The sequence below is a fragment of the Sorex araneus genome, chromosome 8 (assembly GCF_027595985.1).
Source record: "Sorex araneus isolate mSorAra2 chromosome 8, mSorAra2.pri, whole genome shotgun sequence".
NCBI lineage: Eukaryota > Metazoa > Chordata > Mammalia > Eulipotyphla > Soricidae > Sorex > Sorex araneus.
Genome location: NC_073309.1, coordinates 8,369,110 through 8,396,728, shown reverse-complemented (window position 1 = coordinate 8,396,728; position 27,619 = coordinate 8,369,110). Strand labels below are relative to the sequence as shown.

General features: G+C 58.8%; 1 protein-coding gene across 1 annotated transcript in view; it reads left to right on the top strand.

Moving 5' to 3' along the window:
• The window catches only part of ST3GAL2 (ST3 beta-galactoside alpha-2,3-sialyltransferase 2), a 43,438-nt gene that overhangs the window by 11,105 nt on the left and 4,714 nt on the right, over nucleotides 1–27,619 (top strand). Inside the window, exons 2-3 of the mRNA XM_004600536.2 lie at nucleotides 19,595–20,757; nucleotides 23,073–23,266. Coding sequence (XP_004600593.2) covers nucleotides 20,419–20,757; nucleotides 23,073–23,266 — 533 coding nt within the window. The 5' untranslated portion in view covers nucleotides 19,595–20,418. The remainder of the gene's footprint in view (nucleotides 1–19,594; nucleotides 20,758–23,072; nucleotides 23,267–27,619) is intronic.

The window sequence follows — 27,619 nt, the reverse complement described above, 5'->3', positions numbered from 1 at the left end:
GGGTGGTGTGGCTCCCGAGCCGTCCACACCGAGAGCACTGTGCTTGGTGTCCCGCAGCCCCACTTTGGTTGCCGTCCCCTCCAGTTTGTGAGGGGGCAGACATTTGACCCGGCTTGGCGGAGCCCCAAGGGGTGTTACAGAAGGCACTGGGGCAGGGTGGGGCAGGGTGGCCCGGAGGGCTGGGGCACACGCTTTGCACGTGGGAGCCCCGGGTTCCGTCCCTGGCACCACAAGGTCTCCCCCTGAAGCACCCCCGTGGGTGTGGCCCCCAAACAAATCAAAAGAACAGTGTTTCAGGGCTGGATGTCGAAAAACAGCCTCAAGCCAGACTTCCTTCTGGTCACGCAACTGTTCAGAGGAGGAAGCCAGAGAGAAAAGCAAATGCTTTTTTGTGTAGGGGGAGCCGGCACGTGGGGGCTCATGCTTCCTGGCTTTCAGACTGTGCCCTTACCCTCCTCTGCCTGCTCTCACCGCCCTTCCCCTTAGCGGCAGGGTAGGGAGCGCAGAGGGGCGGAAAGCAGCCCCCACAGAGGCCCCTCTGCCCCCACTCGGCAGGGAGGCAGACGAGATCTGAGTGTTGAACGTCCAGCCAGCAAGAGGAGACCAATTTCAGAGCTCCCACTCTCCTTTTAAACTTGATTTTATTTATTATTATTATTATTATTATTATTGACTGGAGCGATAGCACAGCAGGTAGGGTGTTTGCCTTGCACGCGGCTGTCCTGGGTTCGATTCCTCCGTCTCTCTCGGAGAGCCCGGCAAGCTACTGAGAGTATCCCGTCCACACGGCAGAGCCTGGCAAGCTCCCCGTAGTATATTCAATATGACAAAAACAGTAACAAGTTTCACAATGGAGATGTTACTGGTGCTCGCCCAGCAAATTGATGAACAACGGGAAGACAATGGTACAGTGCTATTACTGTTGTTGTTGTTGTTATTATTATTATTATTATTTGCTTTTTGGATCACACCCACTGATGCACAGGGGTTACTCCTGGCTCATGCACTCAGGAATTACTCCTGGCGGTGCTCAAGGGACCATATGGGATGCTGGGATTCGAACCCTGTTCGGCCGAGTACAAGGCAAATGCCCTACCCGCTGTGCTATCACTCCAGCCCCTATTATTATTATTATTATTATTATTTGGTTTGAGAGCTGTACCCGGCTTGCGCAGGGATCACTCCTGGCCATGCTGAATTGGGGGACCCTAGTGGGTGCCAGGGATCGAACCAGGGTCGGTTACCTGCAGACCAAGTGTCTTGGCCCCCGTGCAATCTCTCCAGTCCTTTATTTTTTAATTGTACAGTTTGGGGGCCACACCCAGGGTGTGGCAGGGCTACTGCCAGCCCTGTGCTCAGTGGTCACTCCGGGCGTTAGAAGCCTGGCGCCTGCATGCAGTGTGCGTCTCAGCCCACTGGGCTCTGGCTGTGGGCTGGTTCCCTCCCTGACCCTCTGGTCCAGGCAGGCGGGAGTGTCTGTTGCGGGCTGCCGGCAGCGAGGGCGGGTGTATTCTCAGGAGCTGGAGGTCAGGGAGCCCAGGTCAGTCCTCACACGCTCCCCTGGTGCTCAGGGGGAAGATGAGAACAAAGTGTCCCCCTCCCCTTTTTTTTGGCTTTTTGGGTCACACCTGGCAATGCTCAGCGGTTTCTCCTTTCTTGTACTCAGAAATTACTCCTGGTCATGCTCAGGGGAAATTACGGGATTCCGGGGATCAAACCCGGGTCGGCCGTGTGCAAGGCCGATACCCTGCCTGCTGTACTGTTGCTCTGGCCCCCAAGTCCCCTTTTATTGACTTCCTCCTACCCTTTGATCTTGGCTGGCTCCGGTTCTCTCCCCAGCCAACCGACCGAACCACCAACCATCTGCCGGTCCTGCTGGCCGCTGTTGCTCCGTCCACTACACACACCCTCCCCGAGGCCCCTGACTGGCCTCTTTGTGTCGGGGGCCCCGTTGTCAGCCGCCGCCAGCTGGGGTCAGACATCCTGTTCTGGGCTAGGGATGTGGGTGAGCAGTGGGGCACTGGCCTGGCACAATGTGGGGCCCTGGGTACAGTCCCTGACACTTGCAGGGGTGGGGCGGGAAGCCTCCAGTCCCCTTAGACTTAGCCACGGGATCCCTTCGCACCCCTGCGTCCCTGACTCGGAGGTGCCCTGGGAATAGAGGCCACCACGCTTTCATTTCGGCAGGGACTTTGAGGCCAGCGGCCCTGTCACCACGCTGGGTGACAGGTGGAGAATCTGGGCGCCGAGAGGCAGCGTTTTCTGGTCAGGGGCTCTCCCTTACTGAGCCGCAGAGCATGCTGAGCATGGGGGGGGCGCCTGGGTTCCGTCCACAGTTTGCTGTGACCTTTCACCCGGCTATGTATTGGAGTAGGGAAGACCCAGTCCCCAGCACTGCCGACACAAGGGACGCAGTAGAGCCAGGCTGCACTGGGATGACCTGGGCCAGAGGGACATCACCTAAGCTTGCCCCCTGGGCAGGACCGGGCAGCTGGGCCCAGGGTAGCCTCCTGGCCCCCCGCCCCAGAGGCGAGGAAGGGTTTGTCTGTCAACCTTGCGGGGTATTCTTGCTCCCAGGGGCCCACCAGAGTCCGTCCCGGTGCTTCGCCTGCTTAGCGGTGGCAGGGGAGGTGGCAGGGCCGCAACTGGGGAAAGGAAAAGCTCGTGTTCCTCAGGCGGGACCCAACCAGGCAGCTGGCCGTCAGCTCCCCCGGGTCCCCGGCCCTCAGATCCCCCAGGCCCTGCCCTGAGATCCCCTCAGCTCCCAGCACCCGCCTTCAGGTCCTAGCCCTGCCCACAGCCCCTTGGTGAGGTCCAAGGCAGGGGACTCGGGTCTTCCACGGCTTCCTGGGGTCGGTGCAGAAGTCTCTAAGGGCTCTGCTGGAAGGCACAGCCAGAGGGTGGGGACCAAGTGAGGACCCACCTGCTCCCCCTCCCCCTTCGCTCCCAGGGCTGGGGGGTGTGTGTGGGGGCGGGGGGCAGGCAGTTGCTTCCCTCTAACTCGTGTCCAGGCAGACACCTCGTTGCCCGTCCTCTGTGAGCAAGGCCGGCCTGTGGCTGCCTTCCCAGAGACATTCCTGAACTGAAAGGGAACAAAAGGAAGCTAAAGATAGCGCCTCTGAGGAGCGAAGGCTCACCGCCTGCAAATTGTTGGTCTGTTTCGGGGAGTCGGGCGTCCTCGGCCCACTCCCCGCAGAATCCGGCTGCTCAGGCCCCTGCACCTCTGCCCGAGACAGTCACCAGAGTCTTGAGCCTCCCGGTAGCCAGGTCACCTCCTGGGCACACGCCTGTGCCACCCTCTGCTCCCCGCTGGGCTGGCTGACGGGGTCTCTTTGCCCAGACCCCCCAGACCGCGGCCACCGTGCCCTGTCACAGCAGCCTCACCACCCGTCTTTTGACGCGGGTCCCCGTTTAGCCACCAAACTCATCAACAAGCCGGGCACTTGGAAGACGCTCTAGGTCACTCTGTCTGTCTGGATTCCTTCCTCCCACTGCACCCCAAGAATAGACACCGAACCCAAAAGGAGTTGGCCTGCACGGTGGACGGTGTCTGGAAGCACGGGGGGAAGAGGGTCCTGGTAAAGACTGAAGCAGGGTCTTTGCCGCGACCCTCTGGTGCTGCAACGAAGTGGGGAGAGAAGCCTGGCTGGGCCCCCCGACTCCCTCTGGCCGGCTGGGTCGCAGGGCCAGGTGGGTCTGAGCGCTCCAGACTGCTGCCCCTTCCCAGCTGAATGCCCACAAAGCCGTAAAAAGTAAAACAATGTATTTATATATGAAAGGAACCCTGACTCGGGAGATGCGTGGGGGAGGGAGTCTGTCAGGGGCTTCTGCCCAGCTCACGGTGGAGCCCACTGCACACTGTCGCCTCATGTCACGGGTCGCCCGGGCTCTGGCACACGGTGTAGCTGGGCCTCTTGCCCGGGCCTGGCGGGACTAAAGGTCACAGCTAGGTCCTGGAGTGACAGTACTGGGCACATGCCAGTCTGGCCCTTGTTGTGTCCCCAGCACCGCCTGGGTGCAGTCCTGCCCCCACTCCCAGCACCCGCCGCCCCTCCAGCGACACCGCGGCTCCCAGCCCATGGCCCAGGAATCACCGGGAGGAGCCCCTGGGCTTCTTCAGCATGCTGGGAAGACTCCCGGAAAACATTTTTTTTTTTAATTAAAAAAAAGGAGAGGGGGTGCTGGAGCGATAGCACAGCAGGTAGGGCGTTTGCCTTGCACGTGGCTGACCTGGGTTCAATTCCCAGCATCCCATATGACCCCCTGAGCACCGCCAGGGGTAATTCCTGAGTGCAGAGCCAGGAGTAACCCCTGTGCATCGCCAGGTGTGACCCAAAAAGCAAAAAAAAATAAATAAATAAAAAATAAAAAAATAATAAAATAAAGGGAGGGCAGAGCCGTAGTACAGTGGGCGCCTTGGCCAACCTCGGCTTGGTTCCCCGACACCCCAGATGGTTTCCTGCCAGGAGTAAACCCTGAGCACCACCAGATATGGCCCAAACTAACAGAAAGAAAGAAAGAGAGGACACTGCCTGAGCTCAGGGCACCCCAGTTCTCCCCTGCCCGCCCCGGGGGACCATCACCTCAGCGGAGTGAGGTTCCCTGCTGAATGCCCACAAAGCCGTAAAAAGTAAAACAATGTATTTATATATGAAAGGAACCCTGACTCGGGAGACAGGTCGGGGAGGGAGTCTGTCGGGGGCGTCTGCCCAGCTCACGGTGGAGCCCACTGCACACTGTCGCCCACCCTGGGGCCTTTCAGCAGGCGTTTCCTTGCAGGCTGTCAGCCAGGGTTGGTTTGACATCTTCCCTCATGGCCTCCCCCCGCCCCTCTGACCTGCCCATAGCCTGTCTTTATCAGGGGGGCCCTGGCCTGGGGCTCTAAGGTCTGGAGCACGCAGGAGCCCTGGGCTTCCATCCCACCACCACATGGACCCCCAGCCCCTTATCCCCAGCTCCACCAAGGACTGAAACAGGAAAAGTGAGTTCTTCAATTTTGAGACCTGGCTGGCGTTTTTTCTCTTTACTTCTGGTTTTGGGCCACACTGGTGGTACTGGGGGGCTTCTTCCCGCCCTCCACTCAGGGGCTCTTCCTGGTGGCACCAGCTATTGAACTCCATCAGTCGAGTTATTGATCGCGTTACGCCGAACTAGGGTCAGTGACATGCAAGGCTGGCGCCTTAGCCCCCGTGCTAGCTCTCTGCTCCCCTGACTGCTGTTTCAAACCACGGAGATGATGACCCAGAAGCTTCCAGAAGCAGTTTCTCCCTTCCCTGGGTGTACCTTTGCAGGACTTGTGCGTGTCCTAGATCAACCCTACTCCCTCAGCGTGGCCAGGCTTGCAGAACTCACGGGGGCAGGAGGGGGCACCAGTCCTGGCCATCACCCAGGCTCGGGAAGGGGCCAGAAAGGGCCCAGGGGGAGCAGAGCCCCTGGGGGGCCCGGGCCGGGCTCTCCAGAGGTGGCAGCTAGGAGGGGAATGGTCAGCCGTGCTTGCCCTGGTTCTTGTTGTATGAGTCCTTCAGGACCGTTTTCCCTGCGCCCTCACCTGGGGCGTCCTGTGGTGCCCCTGCACGCTCCTGACCCGGAAGCAGGAAGTGGGAGGCTGCGTGGGCCGGGTGGGCTGGCCTTCATCACTCCGCTGTGGCTGCCTGCCCGGCTGCTTGCCTCATTCCCCCATCCCTCCCAGCCGACAGAGCCTCAGGAGATGCCGCAGCACTTTTCCTGAGACCCAGGTAGGGGCGTGAGTGCGAGAGAGAGAAGGTGTGAGTATGTGTGAGTGAGACTGTGTGTGAGAGCGTGCGAGGAGTGTGCGTGCACGAATGCGTGCGAGTATGCTTATGAAAGAGAGCGTGTGAATGCATGTATGAATGAGAGTGCACGGGAGCATGGTGTGTGATGAGAGCGTGTGCATGAGTGTGACTACGAGCGTGAGCGCATGTGTGAGCATGTGTGAGTGAGTGTGAGGGCTCGAGTGGGTGAATACTAGTTTGAGAGAGAAAGTGAGAGTGCCTTGAGTGAGGGTGTATGTGAGTGTGTGTGTGTGTGTGTGTGTGTGAGTGTGAGTGTGTATGTAGTGGCTGTGTGGAGGGGGGGCAGTAACCTATTTCAGAGATAACTTCTGGAGGGTTCGCCACTTAAGACGGAGCTGGGTGGGGGAACATGGTTTCTTTCTCCCAGGTAGAGGGGGCTCTGCGTTGACGGTGTGCCCCCTCTTCCTTGGTGAAGCCCTCCTCTCTCCCCCCACGCTGCTGCTTGATGGCTGTGGAAGTAGCACCCGCTCCCTCGGCTCTAGAGCGGAGGCCAGTCTGTGGGGTCGGCCGCCCCCGGGAAGAGCCACCCCCCTAGAATAAGCCTGACTGGCAAAGCCAAGGGAGTGGGGGGAGGCGGGCAGGCTGGAGGGAGACGGGCCTGCGGGCCTCTGACCCGTCCTGGCGGAGCTGGAGAGAGCAGAGTCCGGGGCTGGGGAGGGTGCAGCGGGCGAGGCGCGTGCTTGCACACAGCTGACCGTGGTTTGATCCTTAGCACCAAATATGGTCCCCGAGCACTGTCAGGGGTGACCGCTGAGCAGAGCTGGGAGGAGCCTCTGAACACGGCTGAATGTGGCCAACCCTGAAGCAATAAGCGAAAGAAAGAGATGCCGGGCGTCAGCGACGTGGCCCGGCAGGGAGGAGTAGCCAGCAAATCCATATTGTCGCATGCACCCCCTGCCCCACTCTCGGGGTCGGAGACACCCCAGACACGGGACGGGGCGGGAGGGGGTGGGTCAGGCCGCCTCTCTGCCGCTCCCGGAGATGGCTGGCGGCTGCATTCTGAATCATAAACGGGCCAGAGCCAAGCCACCTGGCACTTTGAGCTGTAATCTGCTGGGGAAATCAGAGCAAACCGAGCACCCCCTCGCCTGCCCTCTGGTTTGCCCCGACTCGCCAGCGTCTGTTTGGCCCACGCCATGCTTCTAACCGCGGTCCCCGAAAAGTCGAACTTCTTTCCCCTCTCCTTCCTGTCTGCCCCGTCTCCCCGCCTATGCGAGTGAGGGGCGCTCAATCCGGGAGACGGGGAACCCTCTTGCCGACTCAGTCTTGTCCAGGACCTTGCTGCTGACCTGTGGCCAGCGGGCCACGGAGGGTCCGGCCCCGGTTCCACATGGTCTGGTGGTGCGGCAGCAGGCCGGGAAGGCCCGCCCGCCAGCCCCGCCGCCCGTGGTTTCTGGCTGCCAGGGCACGGGCGAAGTGCTGCCTGGGAAGGTCACACATAGTTGGCGTGTGCGAGACCCCAAGTTTGATCCCTGGGCTGCCCTCCCCCACCCCAGCACTTCTGAGGCGCGTTCCCCATAAAATAGGAGTCAAGAGGATCCAACTCTGGGGGCTGGTGACAGAGCTAAGTGGTAGAATGTTCTGGCATGTTTGCCACCTTGGGTTCAGTCCCTACAGGCTGGGGGTGCCTGGAGAACCCGTGGGGCCAGGTTTTGGGGGTTGGCCTTGTGAAATGTCTGTCCAGAGGCCTAGGGACCCCCGAGTTCCCAGAGCTGGGTCTGGGGGCTAGGAGAACGGTGACTGTCAGCCTGCACAGCAGGACCCAGGCACTGAACCGGGGGGCCTGTTTCCCTTTCCCAAAGCCCTGGAGGCGGGGGACAGCCCAGTTCCACAGGGAAGGCCCCGGGGGGTTAGTGCGAGGGTCCCCGGAAGGGGCGATCCAGTTCTTCCAGCCACTTTATTCGAGGAGGCTGCAGGGAAATGGCTGAGATCCTTCGGCCCGAGCGAGAAGGGGTGGGCTCAGTGGCCAGGAAGGGGGAGGGGCCCTCGGACCCATCCTGAAGCTCAGACAACTACCCATCCAGCTTTCCCCCCTCCTCCCGCTGCCAGTGCAACCCTAGGGCTGCCGTGTGTCCTGTGTTCCGTGGCACCCCTGACAAGCTGGGGGACGCCCATTGCTTCTAGACTGTCAGGCGGGCCTGAGCTCTGGGGGCTCATTTCTACCTGCATTCGTATGAGATAACTGCTGGAGTGATTTGGGGGAGCTTGGGGGCCTCATCTAGAGGTGCACGTGGCTTTCTCCTTCCAGGGATCACTCCTCGCGGGGCCCGAGAGACCTTATGGGGCTTTGGGATCAAACCCAGGCTGGTCACGTATAAGGCAAGCACCTACCCGCTGTACTATCTGTCCAGCCCCTGAAGTGACTTTTCGGTTCCAGAGCCTTCTTTCATTATTCCCGTCCTGGCTCCTGTTGCCCTGGGCTTAGAGAGATGATTCTATTCAGTTGGAGAAATAGGTTTCAAGGGCAGCTGTGCTGCTAGCCTAGATCAGGGCAGCATCTGGTGATACAGACATGAAAGAGGTCAGGGCAGCGTCCCAGGATACAAACACGGTACAGAGGTCAGGGCAGCATCCCGGGATACGGACACGGTACAGAGGTCAGGGCAGCATCCCGGGATACGGACACGGTACAGAGGTCAGGGCAGCATCCCGGGATACGGACACGGTACAGAGGTCAGGGCAGCATCCCGGGATACAGACTCGGTACAGAGTCAGGGCAGCATCCCGGGTACAGACTCGGTACAGAGGTCAGGGCAGTATCCCGGGATTCGGACATGGTACAGAGGTCAGGGAGCATCCCGGGATACAGACGGTACAGAGGTCAGGGCAGCATCCCGGGTACAGACTCGGTACAGAAGTGCTCAGTAATGGCCTCCAGACATGCACAGGATGCTTTGCTGTTTCGGGTTTTGACTCTCACTGTAGAGACGTGTTTATTGATCGGGTGGTTGATTTTTGGTTATTTGACCAGCCTGGTGGTACTGGGGACCCAGGCGGTACCGGGGATGGAACCTTGGGGCTCCCTCAGGCAAGTCCCACACTCCCACACTTTGAGCCTGTCCTCAGCCCCACACCTCTTTGTAAGTTCCGTCTAGAATCTTAATTACTATGCGCAAGACTGGGCCTGCAGCCCAAACAAGTTCACGATCGCTGGCGGGCCCGGTGACTTGGGAGATGGGGCTCAGAAGGGGGAGCCTGGCACGGGGACTCTGCGTATCCCTGATGGGGATCCTGACCTCAGTGCCATGAATAAGGGGCTTCATTTCCAGTGCTTTGGATTCGAAGTTTTTGTTTTGTGGTGTTTGGGGGGACACGCCTGGTGTGTGTGCGGTGTGTGGTGGGGGCCGCCGTCACAGTGGTGCTGGGTGCTGGTACTTGTACCCGACGATCCCGAGGGCAGCCCACAGTTGCAGCCCTTTGGCCATCTCCCCGGCCCCTCTCTGATGCGCTTAAACACGGGAAGATGCCGAGTTCACTGAGCCGGAAGCGCCGTATGGACATGCTGGGGAGGCACTGTTGGATTTGGAAGGACGCGGTGCCTGGGGGGAGGCAGAGATACAAAGAGGGCTGAGGGCAGAATGCTCAGGAGCAGCTGAAAGCAACTAGGAGGAAGGATATGAACCAAAAAACAAACAAACCAGCCCAAATTCGGCAGCGGGTAAGGTGATGCCTCGCGCCTGGCTTGCCCAGGTTCGATCCCAAGCACTATATATGGTCTTCTGAGCCCCACCAGGAGTGATCCCTGAGCACAGAGCTAGGAGCAAGCCCTGAGCACTGCTGGGTGTGGCCCCAAAACTGAAACAAAAACTAGACGGCAGTGGCTTGGGTATCACCCGTGGTCTTCAGGAACAGCGAGGGCAGGTGCCAGAGAGGAAGAGGGTTGAGGCGGCTCTGCCTTTTGATTCTTGTTTTTTTTTTTTGGGGGGGGACACACCTGGCAATGCTCTGGGATGACTCAGGAATGACCTGGGGGGGGGGCCTGGGATGACAGGGACCGAACCTGAGTCAGCCGCGTGCAGGGCAAATGCCCCGACTGCTGCACGACCTGCCTCTTGGCTCTGAGAATCTCAGCCTGGCAGCAGCTTGTTACCGCTGCCAGGCGGGGCGAGGGTTTGGCCCCTGGGACATGCTCTCAGGCCTCTGAAACTCCAGCCGGCCTGCTGCAGACGGGCTGGGGCCTTGAGAGGCAGGCCCCTCCCTGGGGGCGCCCGCACAGCCCGCAGGCCTCCGTCCCCTGGGCCCACTCGGAGCGCCAGTGCTGTGGGAGAGCGGCTGGGCGGTGCCCCTCCCCGAGGCCTGGCCAGCCCATCCCTTCCCACTCACTGTGGACTAGGGGGAGGAGGGCGGGAGAAGAGTTAATTGGGAGTTTTGCTCAGCCGACCCCAGGCGGTGTCAGTCTTCCCCCCTGAGCGGGCTGCGGGTCTGAGGATCTCTGAGATGATTTGATGTCCCTTCCCCAGAGACTGACACCGACACAGCTTGCTGCTTCCCGCGCGGAACCCAGCCCAGCCCGTCTGGACGGCGTTGAGCATGCGTGCTCCAGGCACAGAGGGAGATAAAGATCCTAAAGTCCAAGTTGTGTACCCCCCCACCACACACGCACGGGCACACGTGTGCACATGCGCATACATGCAACGCATGTGCACACACATGCATCACACATGTGCAAAAACACATGCATGTACATGTGCACACACATAACACGCTGACCAGACCCCTGTGAGTAGACCTGGAGCAGGAATCTGAAGGCGGCAGAATCGAAGCTACAGGCCTGCTGGTCTGGGGCGGGGGCCGGCAGCCCTGAGATCCAGGAATGGGAAGCTCCAAGTCCTCCCCACGAACCCTGGGCTCAGAGTGGATCCAGGGAAGCAGAGAGTAGCTTAGCAGCTGAGCCCTTTCCGTGCCGTGCCGTGTGGGGGCCTCTAGTCCAGCCCCAGCGTCCCGAGCACTATTGCCAGAGCCCCAGTGCCGCTGGGGAAGCCCCTGTAAGAACAATTAAAAACAAAAAAAAAACTGGGACTAGGAGAGAGCACAGGGGCTGGGGGCACCTGCGCTCCAGGCACCCGACCCCGGCATTGCCCCCCGCTGCCCCCCCATAGACACGTGCACACGCACCCCCCCCCTGCACTCGGTGTGGCCCTGAGCAGTGCTGCATGCTGCCGGGGCAGGAAAGAAGGGGGTGTGTCTGCTCACAGGCCACCAGCAGAGAGAGACAAAAATCCGGTGTCGGGCCTGGAGGCACTCACAGGGCTGAAGCATGTGCCTGGCATGCACAGGGTGGAATTTGATTCCTGACCTCGCATGGTTCCCCGGGCTGCTCCACGGTACAGCCCTGGTGCCCCCCAGCCATGCCAGGATTACCCTGGGGGCCCCAGCACCGAATTCTCACTCTAGCACGGGGAGGGCCCCGAGCCCGAGCACTGTCTGGAAAGAGCCCTCTCCCAGGAACATCGTCTAATTGGATTGCTAGCCCCATTTCCGTTGGCCCAGCTGTGCTCCTGGGCCGTCCCATGCTCCGGGTTCCAGAGTTGCCCCTGAGTGTGGCTGGTGAGAGGTGTGGGACCTTGGCCGGTGCTCGTTTGCGGATTGCCCGGCTGCTCTCAGGGGACGAGGGCTGAGGTGTTGGATGGGAAGGCCACCGAAGCCGGGCGTTGGGCCAGAGAGACAGGACAGCGGGGAGGTAGGACATTTGCCTTGTACTTGACCCAGGTTCCATCCTTGGCACCCCACCTGGCACCTCAGAGCCCCCGCAGGAGTGACCCCTGAGCACAGAGATGGGAGTCATCCCTGAGCCCCGCTGGGTACGCCCCAACAAGCAAAAGACAAAGCAGAAAGGTTAGGTGCTCTGCAGGAGGCCACCGTGGCGGAGTTGCAGCTGGGGATCCGGGAGGACACGCGCGGCTGGGAGGCGCGGGAGGCCGTGCCAGCTGCCGGCGCCAGGATGTTGCAATGCAGTGCCCCAGCCGCCGGGCATGCTGGCAAAGAGAGCGCCTCAGAGGCCAGGCGGAGGCTGAGGGTTGTGTGGCTGGAGGGGCCTGGGGCTCCCCCTTCAGGGGTCAGCTGAGCTCGAGCAGCTGAGCTCGGGCAGCTCCTGCAGAGGGGGGAGGGGCCGGAGCCTGGACTCGAGCCTCAGTCTCCAAGCAGCGCCCCGAGTGCCAGTGAGGACCGAGGCTCAGAACTCCCAGCAGGTGCTCCGACACTTTCACGGGGAGCCTGTGTGGGAGAGGGGCGCTGTCTCCCCAGATTCAGGCCCCTCCGCCCCCACCCTGTGCGCCGAGCCTTATTTTGACATTTCCTTTCCCCTCCCTGCCAAGAGCGTCCTGTCCCCCCCCCCCCCCCCCCCGCACTGTCTAGGGCCTTTCCGTGGCTGATCTCCAGAGATCTGCCGGGAACAGCCCTGACTTGACCTTCCCTCCCAACCCAGACCCCACAGCCCCTCCCCCGCCCTCCCTCTCTGCCTCCTGCACATGGGGTCCTCTGGCTTCTGCCAGCGCTCAGGATGCACCCAGGTGCCCTCCCCAGTGGGTGGCCGGGCCGGGCCAGGGGGACCGTCGGCTCTTCAAGCCCCTCACTGCCCCTCCCCTCTGGATTCTGATCATTTTTTATTTTGCTTTTGATTTGGCAGCCACCCCAGTGGTGCTGTGGGGGGCGTGTACTCCTAGCTCTGTGCATGGGGCGGGGGTGGGGGGGTGGGGGGGTGTCACTCCTAGCACAGGGGAGCGCCCGGCATTGCCAGGGACGGGTCCTGGCCTCCTGCACAGCGCGTGCACTGAGCCGGTGGAGAGCGTCTCTTTGTCCACGCCCGTCCCGTGTCCTGCTGCTTCTGACCACACACAGCTCCTCTGTTCACGCCGGCTTCTCGAGTCCCCGGCCTATGCCCTTCAGCGGACACGTGTGGTTGAACGATCTCGCTCAGTCTGCACAGTCGGCACGGCATATGGCCACGGGCACGGACACATTCTAGGCCACAGACTTGCCTCTGCCGACATTTACTTCCTTCTCTGCAAAAACACTTCCCAGCGCTCTTTGGCTCTGCAGCCCCAGCGGGAAGGAGGCCTCGTCACACTCCTCTCTCCGGCCCGGGGCCCCAAGGCCCTTGCTCTCCTGCGCCTGCCCCAAGAGCTGCTCTCTGAGGGAGCCCTGGGCCCCGTCCCTCCTGGCTACTCAGGGACTGTTTTTTTTCAATTATCCTCTTTCCTGCATCCTGAACTGGCCCCTTGCTGCAGCCGCCTCTGCACCTTTGCACACGCGTGCTCCCAGGTCTCCCTCGCAGCCCTCTAGCCCTCAGCCCCCATTTTTGGCGAAGCCTGCTCCTGCATGCAGTTAATTGGTGTTCCGTCTAGTCATTTGCCTCACAGGCTCAGGCACAAAGGGTTTCAGAGCATTTCATCACCCACTCAGGGTCACGCCCCTTCTCCCCGCTCCCCCAGCGCGGGGTGACCCTAACTGACTTTGTGGATTTACCTGTTCCGGACACTGCAGGCAAATGGAATCGTGCCAGGCCTGTTATTTCTCTGGGCATGGTGCGTTCAGGGGTCTCCAAGGGATGGAACGTGCCCGTACTTGGTGCCTCTAACGGCTGAGGAAGACTGCGTTCACATTCCGTGCCACCTTGTTTTATTGTCCTGCTTTTTGTTTTTATGTCTTTGGGGCCACACCAGCAGTGCTCAGGGCTTACTCCTGGCTCTGTGCTCAGGGTTCACTCCTGATGATGGGGCTCGGGGATCAAACCTGGGTCAACCGCGTGCAAGACCCAGCGCCCTGCCCCGCTGTGCCATTTCTCAGGCCCCTCTGCCCCCTTTTGTGGATCCGACTGTCAGCTCATGGCACGCGGCGTGGTTTCCGCTTGGGTGCTCGTCTGGGTAGCGCCGCGTCTGTGCGCGTGTGTCTGTGGCCATGCGGGTTCCGCTCTCTCGGGAACGCACCCAGCAGGAGAATCGCTGAGTCACACAGTATCTGTGGTTCTTTTCATTTTTTCCCCTTCTTGTTTTCTTTGGGTGTGTTGGGGTCACCGCCAGTCGTGCCCACCCCCTGCAGGAGCCGGGGCACCGTGTGGTGCTGGCGGAGGAGCCTAGGGGACCCGCGTGCAGCGGCTCCCTCCGCCTTGCACCTCCCCCGCCCCGGTATCTGCATCTGATCTTTTGAGGAACTGCCAGGCTGTTTTCCACATGACTGCACCGGCTCACGTTTCGGCTGCGAAGGTGCCGCTTTCTCTACACCCCCAGCACTGGTGTTCCCTGCCGTGTGGGTGGAGGGTGAACTCACTGCATTGTTGAGTTCGGTGCTTTTCCCTGGTAACTGATGAAGTTGAACCTCCTTTCTCTCTTTTTCTCTCTTTCTCTCTGTCTTCTTTCTCTGGTTTACTCTTGTTTCTTTCCTTTTTCTTTCTTTCTCTCTCCTTCCTTCCTCCTTCCTTCCTTCCTCTCTCTCTTTCCTCCCTCTCTCCTTCCTCTCTCTCCCTCCCTCCCTCCCTCCCTTCCTTCCTTCCTTCCTTCCTTCCTTCCTTCCTTCCTTCCTTCCTTCCTTCCTTCCTTCCTTCCTTCCTTCCTTCTTCCTTCCTTCCTTTCTTCCTTCCTTTTTTCCTTCCTCTCTCTTTCCTTCCTTCCTTCCTTCCTTCCTCCCTTCCTCCCTTCCTCCCTCCCTCCCTCCCTTCTTCCTTCTTCCTTCTTTTTACTCACATCTGACAATGCTCAGGGGCCACTCCTGGTGTGTTGCTCAGTGCTTGCTCCTGGAAGTGCTCAGGGCTCCTGTGGGACCAGGTACATCAAAGCATGTGCTCCAGCCCTTTGAGCTATTTCCCCAACCATTTCTTACACATCGGTTTGGGCCACCCGAAGTGGTGCTCAGGAATCATTCCTGCAAGGCTTGGGGGACATTAGCGGGTGCTGGGAATGAAACCCGGTTGGTATCAAGTACATTTACCCACTGTACTCTTTGGCCCCCTCCGTATGTTCATGTGTTTTGGAGTCAGCCAGCTGTACTCAGGACATACTCCTGGCTCTGTGCTCAGGATCACTCTGGCAGGCTCGGGAACCATATGGGGTGTCGGGGATCAAACCTGTGTGAGGCAAGCCCCCTACCTACTGTACTATCCCTCCAACTGCCTCCATATTTCTTGGGGGTGCCACGCCCAGGGATGTTCAGGGGCTATGCCTGGCTGTGCACTCAGGAATTATTCCTGGTGATGCTTGGGGGACCATCTGGGGTGCCAGGGATCGAGTCTGGGTCAGCTGAGTGCAAGGCCAGAACCCTACCTGCTGCTGTACTCCTGCCCCAATAGAATGATTGTCTTATTTTTTGAAGGTGGTGGTGGGGGACACCCAGTGAAGTTCAGGAGTTATTCCTGGCTTTATACTCAGGAATTACTCTTGGCAGTGCTCAGGGGACCATGTGGGATGCTGGGGAGAGAACCCAGGTCAGCCATGTACAAGACAAAAGGCCTACCCGCTGTATTATTGCTTCGGCCCCAGGAACCCATATATATATATATATATATATTTTTTTTTTTTTTTCTCTTTTTGGGTCACACCCGGCGATGCACAGGGGTTACTCCTGGCTCTGCACTCAGGAATTACCCCTGGCCGTGCTCAGGGGACCATATGGGATGCTGGGATTTGAACCCGGGTCGGCTGCGTGCAAGGCAAACGCCCTACCCGCTCTGCTATCTCTCCAGCCCCTCCCATATATATTTTTTAAGAATAAAAATGGGGGGGCTGTGTGTAAACACAAAAAAGGGGGCACCGCAGGGCTCTATCTCTCCCACCGCCCGCGTTCGGTAGTCTCATGCTGCTTCCCCCATCCTGGGGAGGCCGACGGACGATGGGCAGGAGAAGGAAGGAACCGGAGCCAGGCTGGTTGGTCTCAATTGCCGTTTATTCCAATCACCTCTCTATACACCCCTGTCTCTCTCTGCTTCCCCCACCCCCAGCCCCCTCTTACAGCCTAGTTAAATCCCCCCAGCATGAGGGGTTGGGCTTACACATAGGTGTGGTCACAATCAAGGGGTAAAGTTCTTTTCCTCAGGGGATGCTGCTTCTAGGACAGATTCTCTTTCAGCAGGATGACCCACCCAAGGGCGGAATCCCTTGGGTGTGTTTCTCTCCTCTCCTTGTCCAACTAACATTATAAGCATTCATAATATTAATCATTTTGTATGGACACAGTAAGAGATGCATTAAGCTTATAGAATGGCTCTCCTGGGGTCATCTCGATCTTAGACTGCAGTGCTCAGGCCAGATTAGTTTTTCCTAGCCCTAGCAGGGTCCTAGTCTTGTCGTTGCTTTTGGATCATGACAGCATTTGTCCATGGTCAAGCTCTTATAGTTAAGAATCATGGCGCTTTGGCCTGGCCCATCTCGATGCCACGGTAGCTCACAGCTTGCCCCGGGTCCCTTCTGTCCCTCGTCGGGACCCTGCTTTTGTGGTGCTAGGAACTAAGGGCAACTGAGACTTAAGTTGAGAAAGCAGATGCCTGAGAGTGAATAATATTCGAAGCCAATTAAATCCCAAGTTGCAAAAGCATATTAACAGCTGTTTTCCTTGGTCCGTACAAAAAGGACATTGCTTTAAAGTAAACTATTTAAAAGATACAAGGAGAGGAGAAAGGCAATATTAACTTACAGTACAAGTTCAATGTCCTAAAAAGATCTGACCTTACAAATTAACAGAGTGATTAGGGGGGGAAGCTGATTAACTGGTTGGGGAAGAGAGCATAGAGAAGTGGTTACAGATAAACAACGGAATGGGAGTGACTCCGAGCACCTTGATAGGTGTAACCCGATAAACCTAAGCTCCTTGTGGCAAGGGTGAAATGACGAACCAATGTTAGGGCTGAAATATTTAGAGCTGTGTTCCAACAGGACTGGAGTGATAGTGCAGTGGTTGGGCATTTACCTTTCATGTGGCTGACCCACTTTTGATCTCCAGCACCCCATAGGTTCCCCCAAACCTGCCAGGAGTGATCCCTAGGCACAGGACCAGGAGGAAATGCTGAGTGTCACCGGGTGGGGACCAAAACCCAAACCGAACAAGACTGAAAATTGGCTGGGGCCGGAGCGATAGCACAGCGGGTAGGGCGTTTGCCTTGCACGCGGCCGACCCGGGTTCGATCCCCGGCATCCCATATGGTCCCCCAAGCACCGCCAGGAGTAATTCCTGAGTGCAAAGCCAGGAGTAACCCCTGAGCATCGCTGGGTGTGACCCAAAAAGCAAAAAAAAAAAAAAAAGACTGAAAATTGGGGAGTCGGGGAGATATCTCAAAGCGTTAGTGCATAGCTTTGCATGCCAGGGGCCTCGTTGGATCCCCAGCATCTTTTTTGCTTAAATAAAACATTTATTTATTTTTTAAATGTATCTATCATGACTCAATAGGATTAATACCAGTGTCTTAGGTATCCAGTGCTGCTATACCGCATCTACTACCTAAGTTCCGATATACTTCTAGGGGGTCCTCGGGCCCTTCTAGGCACCAGTTTCCCTTCTCCAACTAAGTAAATTCAGTTCTGTTGGTGGAATAACACCCCCTCCTCCTTTTCCATTGTCTGATCTTTGCATTTAATTTATTGCTTTGGATCCCCAGTATCTTACCATGAGGAGGGGTCGATGGAAGGGAATTAGGGACGGGGGTGTGGCTCAGTGGGTTTGATCCTTGGTACCTCAAAAATAAAACTTTGTAGCCAAGAGCCAGTTAGGGTGTGAAAATCTACCTAGTCCCTCTGAGCTTCTCTGGGTTCTCCTTGATCCCGTCTTTTCTTTCCCCTCTAGAGGGATTTCCCGAGTTTTGGGTCATCTCCTTGGCTTTCTTGCTGTGTTAAACAAAGTCTTTTGACCCTTTGAACTTCTCCTGAACTCCTTCCCTGGGCTTTCTTCCCAGCTTTCCCCCCTGTTGATGCCTGAAAGCAGAGTTCACTCATTTTCACTCGGTGATGCAGGTTACACGAGTCTCAACACTCGGTCCATCCTCTGCTGATGGCAGTTTGGTTCTGCAGCTTTCAGTGATTCCCAGGTGCTGTCCCACGTTCTTGCGTGTGCTCCAGCCTTGGAGCCGTCTCCCCGGCCGTGTCTTTAAGTCATGCCAGACTCGCTTCCAGAACTCAGCCCTCCACATGTGCCCAGACGCCGATCCTGTCCACGTTCAAACCAGCTCCAAAGCTCGTTTTAAACCCTAACCCGGGCCACGCACTTGCCTCTGCTGAACCCCCGCTTCAGACTCCTGTTAAGCCCTCTGCCCTCTGACACTCTGTCCGCCGCGCTCAGACTAGCTCCTCCCAGACGCCGTCCTGTACCCGATCCCTGCGGTGGCCCAAGGGACGGCCTGAGCATTTGTCTTTGCCATGAGCTCCCAAGCTCCAGAGAGCCAGTCAGTTGCGTCCCCCTGCACACTGTCCCCACTTGTGGGCAGTGCTGACCACTTAATCTGTCAGATAAATCAAGCTCCTCAGCTACCAGGTCCCCCAGGGAGACCAGCAGCACTTTCTGGTGGACCCCGGAGTGGGGGGCATACTGGTGGAGTTGCATGTGTTCCCCTTTTTTGTTATATATTTCAGTTGAATTCATTTCTTTGGGGGCCACACCGGCAGTACTCAGTGCTTGCCGCTGCACTCAGGGATCACTCCTGGCGAGTTCGGGGAACCCTGAGGGGTGCTGGGAATCGAACCTGGGCACAAGCAAAGCGAACCGCCTCCCCGCAGTAAGGTCGCTCCGGCCCGTGCGCCTGCTTTCAGACTGGCACGCTTGCTGGTGGATCAGCGCGAGCAGCCGCGAGCCGTGTCCGTCTCCCTGGACGCGTTCCCGTCCCTGGTGGCTTTGTGGTTTGGCTGCTCAGAAGCCTGAGCTGTCATGAGCAGAGCGGGCCCATGAGCTTCCTGACTAGAGTCCAAGAGGCCTTCGGCGCGGCCTGAGGGCCCTGGAAGGGAGCAGGTGGGGCGTTCTCGTGAGGCCCAGGGTCAGTCCCGCTGCTGTTCTGCAGTGGCCTGCAGCCAAGGTTTAGTGACCCTCACACACGCCCTTTCCAGCCTGGTCTTGACCCTTGTCCTGATCCTTGTTCAAGCTCCTGTCCTTGGCCCAAGCCCCAGGTCACCTTGTCAGGACCTTGCCCCAGTTTGTTTGATTTTGGGAAAACAAACAAAAAAAATCTGCACTCAAGATCACCTTAGCGGGCTCAGGGGACCATTTGGGATGCCGGGAATCGAACCTGGGTCAGCTGTGTGCAAAGCAAGTGCCCTCCCCGCTGTGCTGTCACTCCTGCCTTTTCTCCCAGTTCCTGGCCTCAGGAAAGCACTCAGGGGTTGAGCCCCAAACCCTGCCGTCTTAATGGGGAGGGGAGCAGGCTCTGCCCCTTCACCAGAGCCGGCCAGGTGGCTAATGGTTCACCTGGGAACGCTCGCCCAGAACCCAGCGGGAGAGGAGGGGTCCAGCCCAGCGCCCCCAGCCCTGCCTCCTGGGTGGGGAGGGAGGCGCGTTATCCAGGGTCTCCTGGAATCCTCTCTGGGCCAGCCGTCAAGTTTCACCTGGAATTAACCTCACACAGCCGGACTCGGAACTTCTCAAACCCGTTTCTCAGAGTCACTCTGGGGAAATCTCTTTCCATGCTTGTTTACCTTCTGGCTAATAAGGGAGGCTGACGGGAAGCGCGTCCTCAGAGGCCCGCGGTGGTTGGAGGGCAGAGCCGGCCTCGCCTTCTCTCCTGCAGGCTCTGTTCCCTGGGGACCTGTGGGGACGGGGATCCTCTGGCTCTGTGCGAGGTAGTGGCATGTTCCTCACCCTCACCCCTCCTTTTTCAGGGCCCTGCGGCTGCAGCCGGACGCCTTGCCTGAGTGAGCCAAGGGATCAGTGCTAGCGCCAGCCCCTGGGGGCAGGAAGGAGGCGCCATAGACCCAGAGGACCAGCAGAGCAGCTCCCTGCTGACCACCAGCCCCCGAGGACCCGCAGCAGAAATCGGAGCTACGCACCTCCCCCCCGACGGCCACTGCAGTTGGGACCCGGGCAGCAAAGCGGAAGGACCAGCAGCCGCCAACGCCAGGAGGATCTTGGGCGTGGCAGCGGGGGTGACCCACGGGCCTTCGTCCCCTGGGTCCTGGATCCCCTTCCCTGGCCGAGGCTGGGGCTGGGCGGGCCCCTCCCCGGGCGGGCGGCTCTGTTGCATGGAAGCCCGGCCGCACCATGCCCAGGCCTTCTCTCTGCTGACGGGGTGGGAGGGCGTCCCCGCTGCCTCCGCCTCTGCTCATGAGCCACAAGGACCCCGGCTGCTCCAGACTGGACCGTTCGAAGCCGCCAAGGAGGGGCCCCACCAGAGCTGGCAGCCAGCAGCCCCGAGGAACTCGAAGGCCGGCATGGATTGACCCCTCGCTCGCCGGCGGGGCAGAAGGCGCAGAGCACCTGTGGCCCAGCTAGTGCCGGAGAGACTCCACGACGCCACAAGGGGGGGCCCAGGCGGCTCGGGGATGGGGGTCTGCTACTGCCAGCATCCTTCGCCCTGACGGGGGTGCGGACAGCGTGGCGTGGGGGCCCCGCCTCCCTCCCCTTATGTCCTGTGCGCCTGGAGCCGGAGCAGGCAGGCTACTTCGGGGCCCCGGCGCCCCCCCACGGCCCCCCTGCACGGCGCACCATGAAGTGCTCCCTGCGCGTGTGGTTCCTGTCGGTGGCCTTCCTGCTGGTCTTCATCTTGTCCCTGCTCTTCACCTACTCCCACCACAGCATGGCCGCGCTGCCCTACCTGGACTCGGGGGCCCTGGGCGGCACCCACCGGGTGAAGCTCGTGCCGGGCTACGCCGGCCTGCAGCACCTCAGCAAGGAGGGCCCGGCCAGCAAGAGCTGCGCCTGCCCCCGCTGCCTGGGCGACTCCGGGGCCTCCGACTGGTTCGACAGCCGCTTCGATGGCAGCCTGTCCCCCGTCTGGACCCAGGAGAACATGGACCTGCCCCCGGACGTCCAGAGGTGGTGGATGGTGAGAGAGGCGGGGTGGCGGGTAGCTGCCTGCTTCCCCTTGGCCGCATCCCTGTCCCAGCGGTCTGTGTCCCCGGCCTCCTGTGGGGGGCCCCAGAGCCTTCTGACAAAGCACGGGACCTGCCTGGCTCAGGCCGGCTGTCAGGTCGCACACCCGGGAGGGAGCCGGTGCCCGGGAAAGAGGGAACTCAGATGTCCAGGTGCTCAGAGGGGCCGAGCGCACGCCAGGAGGCCCCAAGAGCCAGGGTTGCAGGGAGCAGGTGGCGAGGCGAGGGGAGAGGACGACGCAGGTGGCAGGAAAGCCGGTGGGGAAACACGACGTCCCTGTTGCTCTGCTGGCCCTTTAAGGGAGCCTGGAAGCCCAGATCTGCTTGCTCTGTTTCTTAATTTATAGCTATTGGCAAAAGATCATTAAATTAATTTAGTTAGAGAGCTTAGGGGACCTGGGGGCCACCCTGGCTAATCAGGCCTCATGGTTCAGTGCTCGGGCCCTGGGGTGCTATGGCCACACCTTGCGTGCTGGAGAGGGGAGGGCGGAGTGTTGGCCTGGAGCCTGGGCTTGAGCCCTTAGCTGCCACCGTCCTCAGAATCTTTTTTGCTGTTGTTGCTTTGGGGCCACTCCTGGCAGTACTCAGGGGTTACTCCAGGCTAAGGGCTCAGGAGCGACTCCCGGTGGTACCTGGGGACCATATGGGATGTCAGGGATCGAACCCAGGTCAGTGTGTGCCTTAGACACTGCTCTCTCCAGCCCCTCCGAATCATGTTTAATACCTTGTATGTTACTCGCTTGGTTCTTCGCTCAGGAGGAAAGACGGGCTGAGGGGTCAGGGGTACCCAGCCTCTCCTTCCTCGGGGCCCTGGCTGCTTCTGCTGCCCTGTCCTCTCTGCAGCCTCGTTCCCGCAGGCGCTGCCAGGGCGGCTGCGTGTGTGTGTGTGTGTGTGTGTGTGTGTGTGTGTGTGTGTGTGTGTGTGTGTGTGTGTGTGTGTGTGTGTGTGTGTGTCTGGGCTGGTACCGGGCAGAAGGCTGACTCGGCCTCTCACTGTGGTGGAGCAGAAGGAGTCGCCCATAGGAGCAGCCGGTCAGACCCTTCCCCACAGCTCCTCGGCCCACACCTGACTGCCTGACTGCTCGGGTCAGCGGGCAAAGGTGGCCCTGGTAAGGCTGGGGCCACGCCTGCAGGGATGGTCCCCGGGGTCCTTTCAACACCAGCAGGTCCCAGTCGGCAAAGCTCTGCTCCCTGCGCTCAGTGCCTCGCCCCGCCTTGCTGAGTTGCCGCTCCCGTTCTTGGGTCCCTTTCTGTGTCGCCCCCATGGAGCAGCCTGTAGCCCCAACACCCCTTTCTGTATCCCCAACCCTGCCGTGTCTCAGAACCTGGTCTTTGACTGCTGGATGGGGGCCTGGGACCAGGGACAGTCTGTGCTGTTTGGGAGGTTTGTGGTGGTTCCCGCATCGAGGACCCTGGTGTCCTGTTACCCTGAAACCCACCCATTCAGCTTTCCCTGGAACTGGGCAGGAGCAGGTCCTCGAGGGGACTCACTGAGGGACAGTTGGCCGAGGCCGCCCCTTTGGGTGGGGCTTCCTGTTTGCCCTGCCCCCTCCCCGCCTTCCTGCATGTTACTTGTCTAACTCAGCCTTCCAGCTGACTGATTTCTGGTTTTTCATGGGTGTGTGTGTGTGTGTTTGTGTTCCTATGGGGCGGGTGTATCTGTGTGTTTCTGTGGGGCAGGTGTGTGTGTGTTTCTGTGGGGCGGGGGTGTGTGTGTGTGTTTCTGTGGTGTGTGTGTGTGTGTGTGTGTGTGTGTGTGTGTGTGTGTGTGTGTGTGTGTGTGTGTGTGTGTGTGTGTGTGTGAGAGACCCAGCAGCCTTCCAGCTGTGATTTCTGGTTTTTCATGGGTGTGTGTGTGTGAGACCCAGCAGTTTCATTCCAGTCCCTCCCCACTTTGCAGGAATTTCTGTGCCTCCTCCTTTCCCATGGGGCTCAGGGAGTGGCTCCAGGTGACCCCTGCATCTGTCTCCCGCCAGATCAGCTCTGGCATCCCAGCCTTCAGGCTGAGGCCGGGGGCGCCCCCTGGAGGTGGATGAGGAACCAGCCACTTCCTGCATCTGGTCACAATGGAGTCCCTAAATGCATGCCCAGGCCTTCACCCTGAGCCTGGCGCATCAGAACCTGTAGTTCAGGCCCATGGCTATGGATGAGAGGAGGGAAGATCCTTCGGGTTTGGGGGGTTTCACAAGGCCTGGGAGGGGCAACCAATGGGCGCCCCCTCCCTGCTGACCTGCCTGCCCCTGGCCCCTCCCTGCCTGTCCCCCCGCAGATGCTGCAGCCCCAGTTCAAATCACACAACACCAGAGAAGTACTGGAGAAGCTGTTCCAGATCGTCCCCGGCGAGAACCCCTACCACTTCCGGGTCCCCCAGCAGTGCCGCCGCTGCGCCGTGGTGGGCAACTCGGGCAACCTGCGGGGCTCGGGCTATGGGCCGGACGTGGACGGGCACGACTTCATCATGAGGTGAGCCCCCAGGAGCGGGTGGGCCCCGGACCCCCAGAATCTAATACGACATTCTTCTCCCCTTGGTGGAGTGGATGGTGAGGCAGGATTCCCGCTTTTGACCTTGCTTGAGGCCTACGCAGTTTCCGATACGGGGTTTCTCCGGAGAGAGCTGAGTCAGTTCCGGGGATGTGTAGTGACAGGTCCTGCCCGGGACCCTTCCCCGTGCCAATCTGCACGGGCGCTGCGCCACGAGTGAGCACCCACGACAGATGGGTGTGGGTGGGAGAGAGCTCAGTGGGCTGGAGGTCTGGCTTCCATCCTGGCACCCTGGCACCGAGCTCCCGAGCACTGAGCAGGGTGTGGCTCCCAAACAAACAATAGCCACGGAGGTCCCTGTCACAAACCCAGCTGGCTGTTCTGGGTAGGAAAAAAAAACAAAACAGCTGTTCAGTGCTTGCTCCAGCTGCTCTCGCCTCCCTTAACCTCTTTTTTTTTTTTTTTCTGTTTTGGGTCATACCCAGCATCGCACAGGGGTTGCTCCTGGCTCTGCACTCAGAACTTACTCCTGGCGGTGCTCGGGGACCATATGGGATGCTGGGAATCGAACCTGGGTCGGCCTTGTGCAAGGCAAACGCCCTCCCCACTGGGCTATCACTCCAGCCCCTCCCTTAGCCTCTTGAGTGTGTGTGTGTGTGGAGGGTGGGGGTTGTCGAGGACCAGAGAGGGGTGAGAGGAGTGGCCAGGAGCCTGGAACAAAATGGAACAGGAGGGAGGTGGGCTTGCACAGGAGCTCTGGTTCTGCTGAGAGCAGCGCTTTCTGCCTCATCCCTGGTCTCTGGGGGACAGGAGCCCCTTACCCCACCCTGATGAAGTGCCCACAGACTGGAGGGGACTGCAGATGCCGGGTTCTCCAGAAGCGCCTCTTTGGGTGAGCCTGGCGGGAAGACCAGCTTTCCCCGGAGGCAGAAGGAAGGGCTGTGTCTTAGAGACCATCGCTGTCTCCATAGCAACCCCGGCCTTGCAGGCTGATGCTTCCCACATTCCTTGCAAAACCTTATCTTATGTTTTGAGTGATGAGGGGTGCCAAGGAGAGGGGGGTACAAGCCCCATCCAGAACCCCGGAGCTACCTGAGCGTGCCTCGGGCTCAGTTACTGACTCCCAAAATGTCAGAGAGGCAGCCTGGGGGGTGCCAAGGGGCTCACTCGCTCCCTCTCCACCCAGAGAGACTGGCACTCTGGGCTGCCCTGGGAAATGCCCTGGAGGGCCCAGACCCCCCCTTGCCCTGCCCGCCACCTGCCTCTCTCTGGCCTGCTTGGGGCTGCAAGCATGCCGACCCAGAGGGGCCCGGACTCTAGGCTGCAGGGAGGATGTGGGTCTAGCAGGAAAGGGCGATACTTTGTTTTTTGTTGGTGCCGGGGCGACTTGAATCCAGGCTCTGCTGCTTGCTGCACTTGGCCTCCGAGTCACACCCAGCCCCGAGCAGTGGCGTTTTGATGTAGGGCTGAGGGTTCCAGTGTGGGGGGCGGCTGGTGTGCGGAACCCCGCTGTGGGAGCCAGTAGGGAGGCCTCCCCTCCTGCAGAGGTGAGTTAGAGGGTGTGGGACTGGGTTCTCCCTGCCACCCCCTGCCTCCTCCGTGTCTCTGAGCCCTGCCACAACTCTGGAAGGTCCTGCTGATAGGAGCGCGTCTGGGACAGAGCCTGGTGGCTCTGGAGTAAATTTGCAAATCTATCAAAGGGACGGTCCAGCTGCCTGAATTCTGGGTACAAATGCACACGCGCCCTGCTTATGTCCCTGCCTCTGGGGCTGCACTGGCAGCGAGAGACAGGCAGGGACAGAATTCTAGAATGCTCTCCTCCACTCCCACGCGCACTCACCAAAGAATCCACCTCCTCCTCACTGACCTGCCTGACCCCTTTCTAGAGCTTGGCTTCTCCAGAACAAATCAGAGCCCTAGAGGCAAACCCTCATTCCCCACAGTGCTTCATTCTGTCCCTTTGTGCCCCCCAAAGCGGAAAAGGATGGGCTAGAGCAATCGTTCACCACGTAGGTTCGATCCCTAGCATTCTGTCTGGTCCCCAAGCACCGCCAGGAGTAATTCCTGAGTGCAGAGCCAGGACTATCCCCTGAGCATCACCAGGTGTGGCCCCCAAACAAAGAAAAGCTCTCCTATGTTTTTTTTTTGGTTTTTTTTTTGCTTTTTGGGTCACACCCAGCAATGCACAGGCGTCACTCCTGGCTCATGCACTCAGGAATCACCCCTGGTGGTGCTCAGGGGACCATATGGGATGCTGGGATTTGAACCCGGGTCGGCCGCGTGCAAGGCAAACGCCCTACCCGCTGTGCTATCACTCCAGCCCCTCTCCTATGTTTTAAGATGCTTTGAGTCCGGAGCGATAGCACAGTGGGTAGGGCGTTTGCCTTCCACGAGGCTGACTCGGGTTCGATCGGCATTCCATATGGTCCCCCAAGCACTGCCAGGAGTAGTAATTCCTGAGTGCAGAGCCAGGAGTAACCCCTGAGCATCACTGGGTGTGACCCAAAAAGAAAAAAAAAAAAAGACTTAAAAAGATGCTTACCCAAAGTGGGAGCTTGAGTTTATCCATCGTATATTTTGCCCAAATGAGAAGGAAAGTTAGAAGTCTATTTTTATAGTGAAGCAAGATAGTTTTTTATTGAATAACACTTGCTATTCAGTAAACAGTTGAGAGGAGAGAAAGGGGAAGTATGTGTTCAGGAGAGAACACAGGCTTCTCCAGAGTGGAAATGAGCCAGCAAAGGAATGTAGGAATAAGCAAGCGAGCTTGGTATTCAAGGAAGAACATGGAACGAGCCAAGTACATAGACTTGGAGCTTGTTACACCCGGGGGGTTGACTCGAGACAGCCAGGGAGATGGCTCTGAGGACTGGAGCAAATAGTTTGCGTGCCCGAGCAGACTCCGCTCCGCCCAGAGGGTGTCCCCCTCCACCTCCAGCCGAGCCAGGAGTCCGCCCACCCCCAGCTCGGCCTGTGAGGCCCAGATTCTAACAGCGTGTTACGAGGGGGCAGCCCAGGACAGACGCCGTCAGCACCTGGGCTCTTCCTTTTGGCCTGGGAATGGAAAGGCTGAGGAGAACTTCAAGTTCTTGGCTGAGTGTGGTGGCAGAGGGGCTGGTGGCAGGAGTAATTGCCACCAGCCCAGGGGCCAAGAGAACGCACCAACTTCCTGTCTTGCTCTCACTGTCTTCTGGGAAAGTTGGACAGAAGAGGCCAGAGCTGCACCATTGTATTCATTTGTTGGAAAGAATTATAAATGGGCCTGAGAGAGAGTGTAGGGGTGAAGGCATTTCCCTTGCATGCCACTGACTCTGGTCACACCAGTGATAGACATTATGGGAAAAAAAAAAAAACCCTGAGGTGTGTCCAGTGAAAAGGAGGTCCTTAGTCTCTTCCTCTCACTCTGAATACTACCTTAGATTATATCTCTATGTCTTCCTTCATTTTTTAAAAAAAAAAAAGTGGGGCTAGAGCAATAGCACAGCTGGTAAGGCATTTGTTTGTCTTGCACGTGCCCAACCCGGGTTCGATCCCTGGCATCCCATATGGTCCCCCAAGCACTGCCAGGAGTAATTGAGTGCAGAGCCAGGAGCAATTCCTGAGCATCGCCGGGTATGACCCAAAAAGACAAATTAAAAAAGTATTGCCCTGGGGCTGGAGTGATAGCACAGCGGGTAGGGAATTTGCCTTGCACACGGCCGACCCAGGTTTGAATCCCAGCATCCCATATGGTCCCCTGAGCACCGCCAGGGGTAATGCCTGAGTGCAGAGCCAGGAGTAACCCCTGTGCATCGCCAGGTGTGACCCAAAAAGCAAAAGTATTGCCCTACCAGTTTGTTTAATTTTTTGGTTTTGGGGCACACCCGGGGCTCCTGTACTGCAAAGCACATGCTCGAGCCACCGAGCGCTTTGTAAGGCCTCACTGCTATTTCTGAGGGGCCGCTTACCCCAGCCCATTCTCTCACGGTCTTCCCATGGCGCTTTCATCTCATGGAATTCAAGGGTCATTGCTGGTGGTGCTCAAGGGTCGAACCCAGGCCACCTGCATATAGAACACATTGTGCTACTTTCAAGTTTCTTTCCTGCATTGATTTCCTCCTGCTGCCATGGCAAAGGAAGATGGGGTACTTCACCCTTTGATTCTGCGCTCAGGGATCACTCCTGTCAGTGCTTAGGGTTCCATGTAGGGCTGGGGCTCAGACTCGATGCTCCTGCATGCAAAGCAAGTGCTCCAGCTCTTTGAGCATCTCCCTGGTCCATTGGACTTACTTCTTACCAGCACGTAAATTAATTCTGATGGTTTCTAGGTTTCCTGTCCTTTGACTGTGCCTCCGT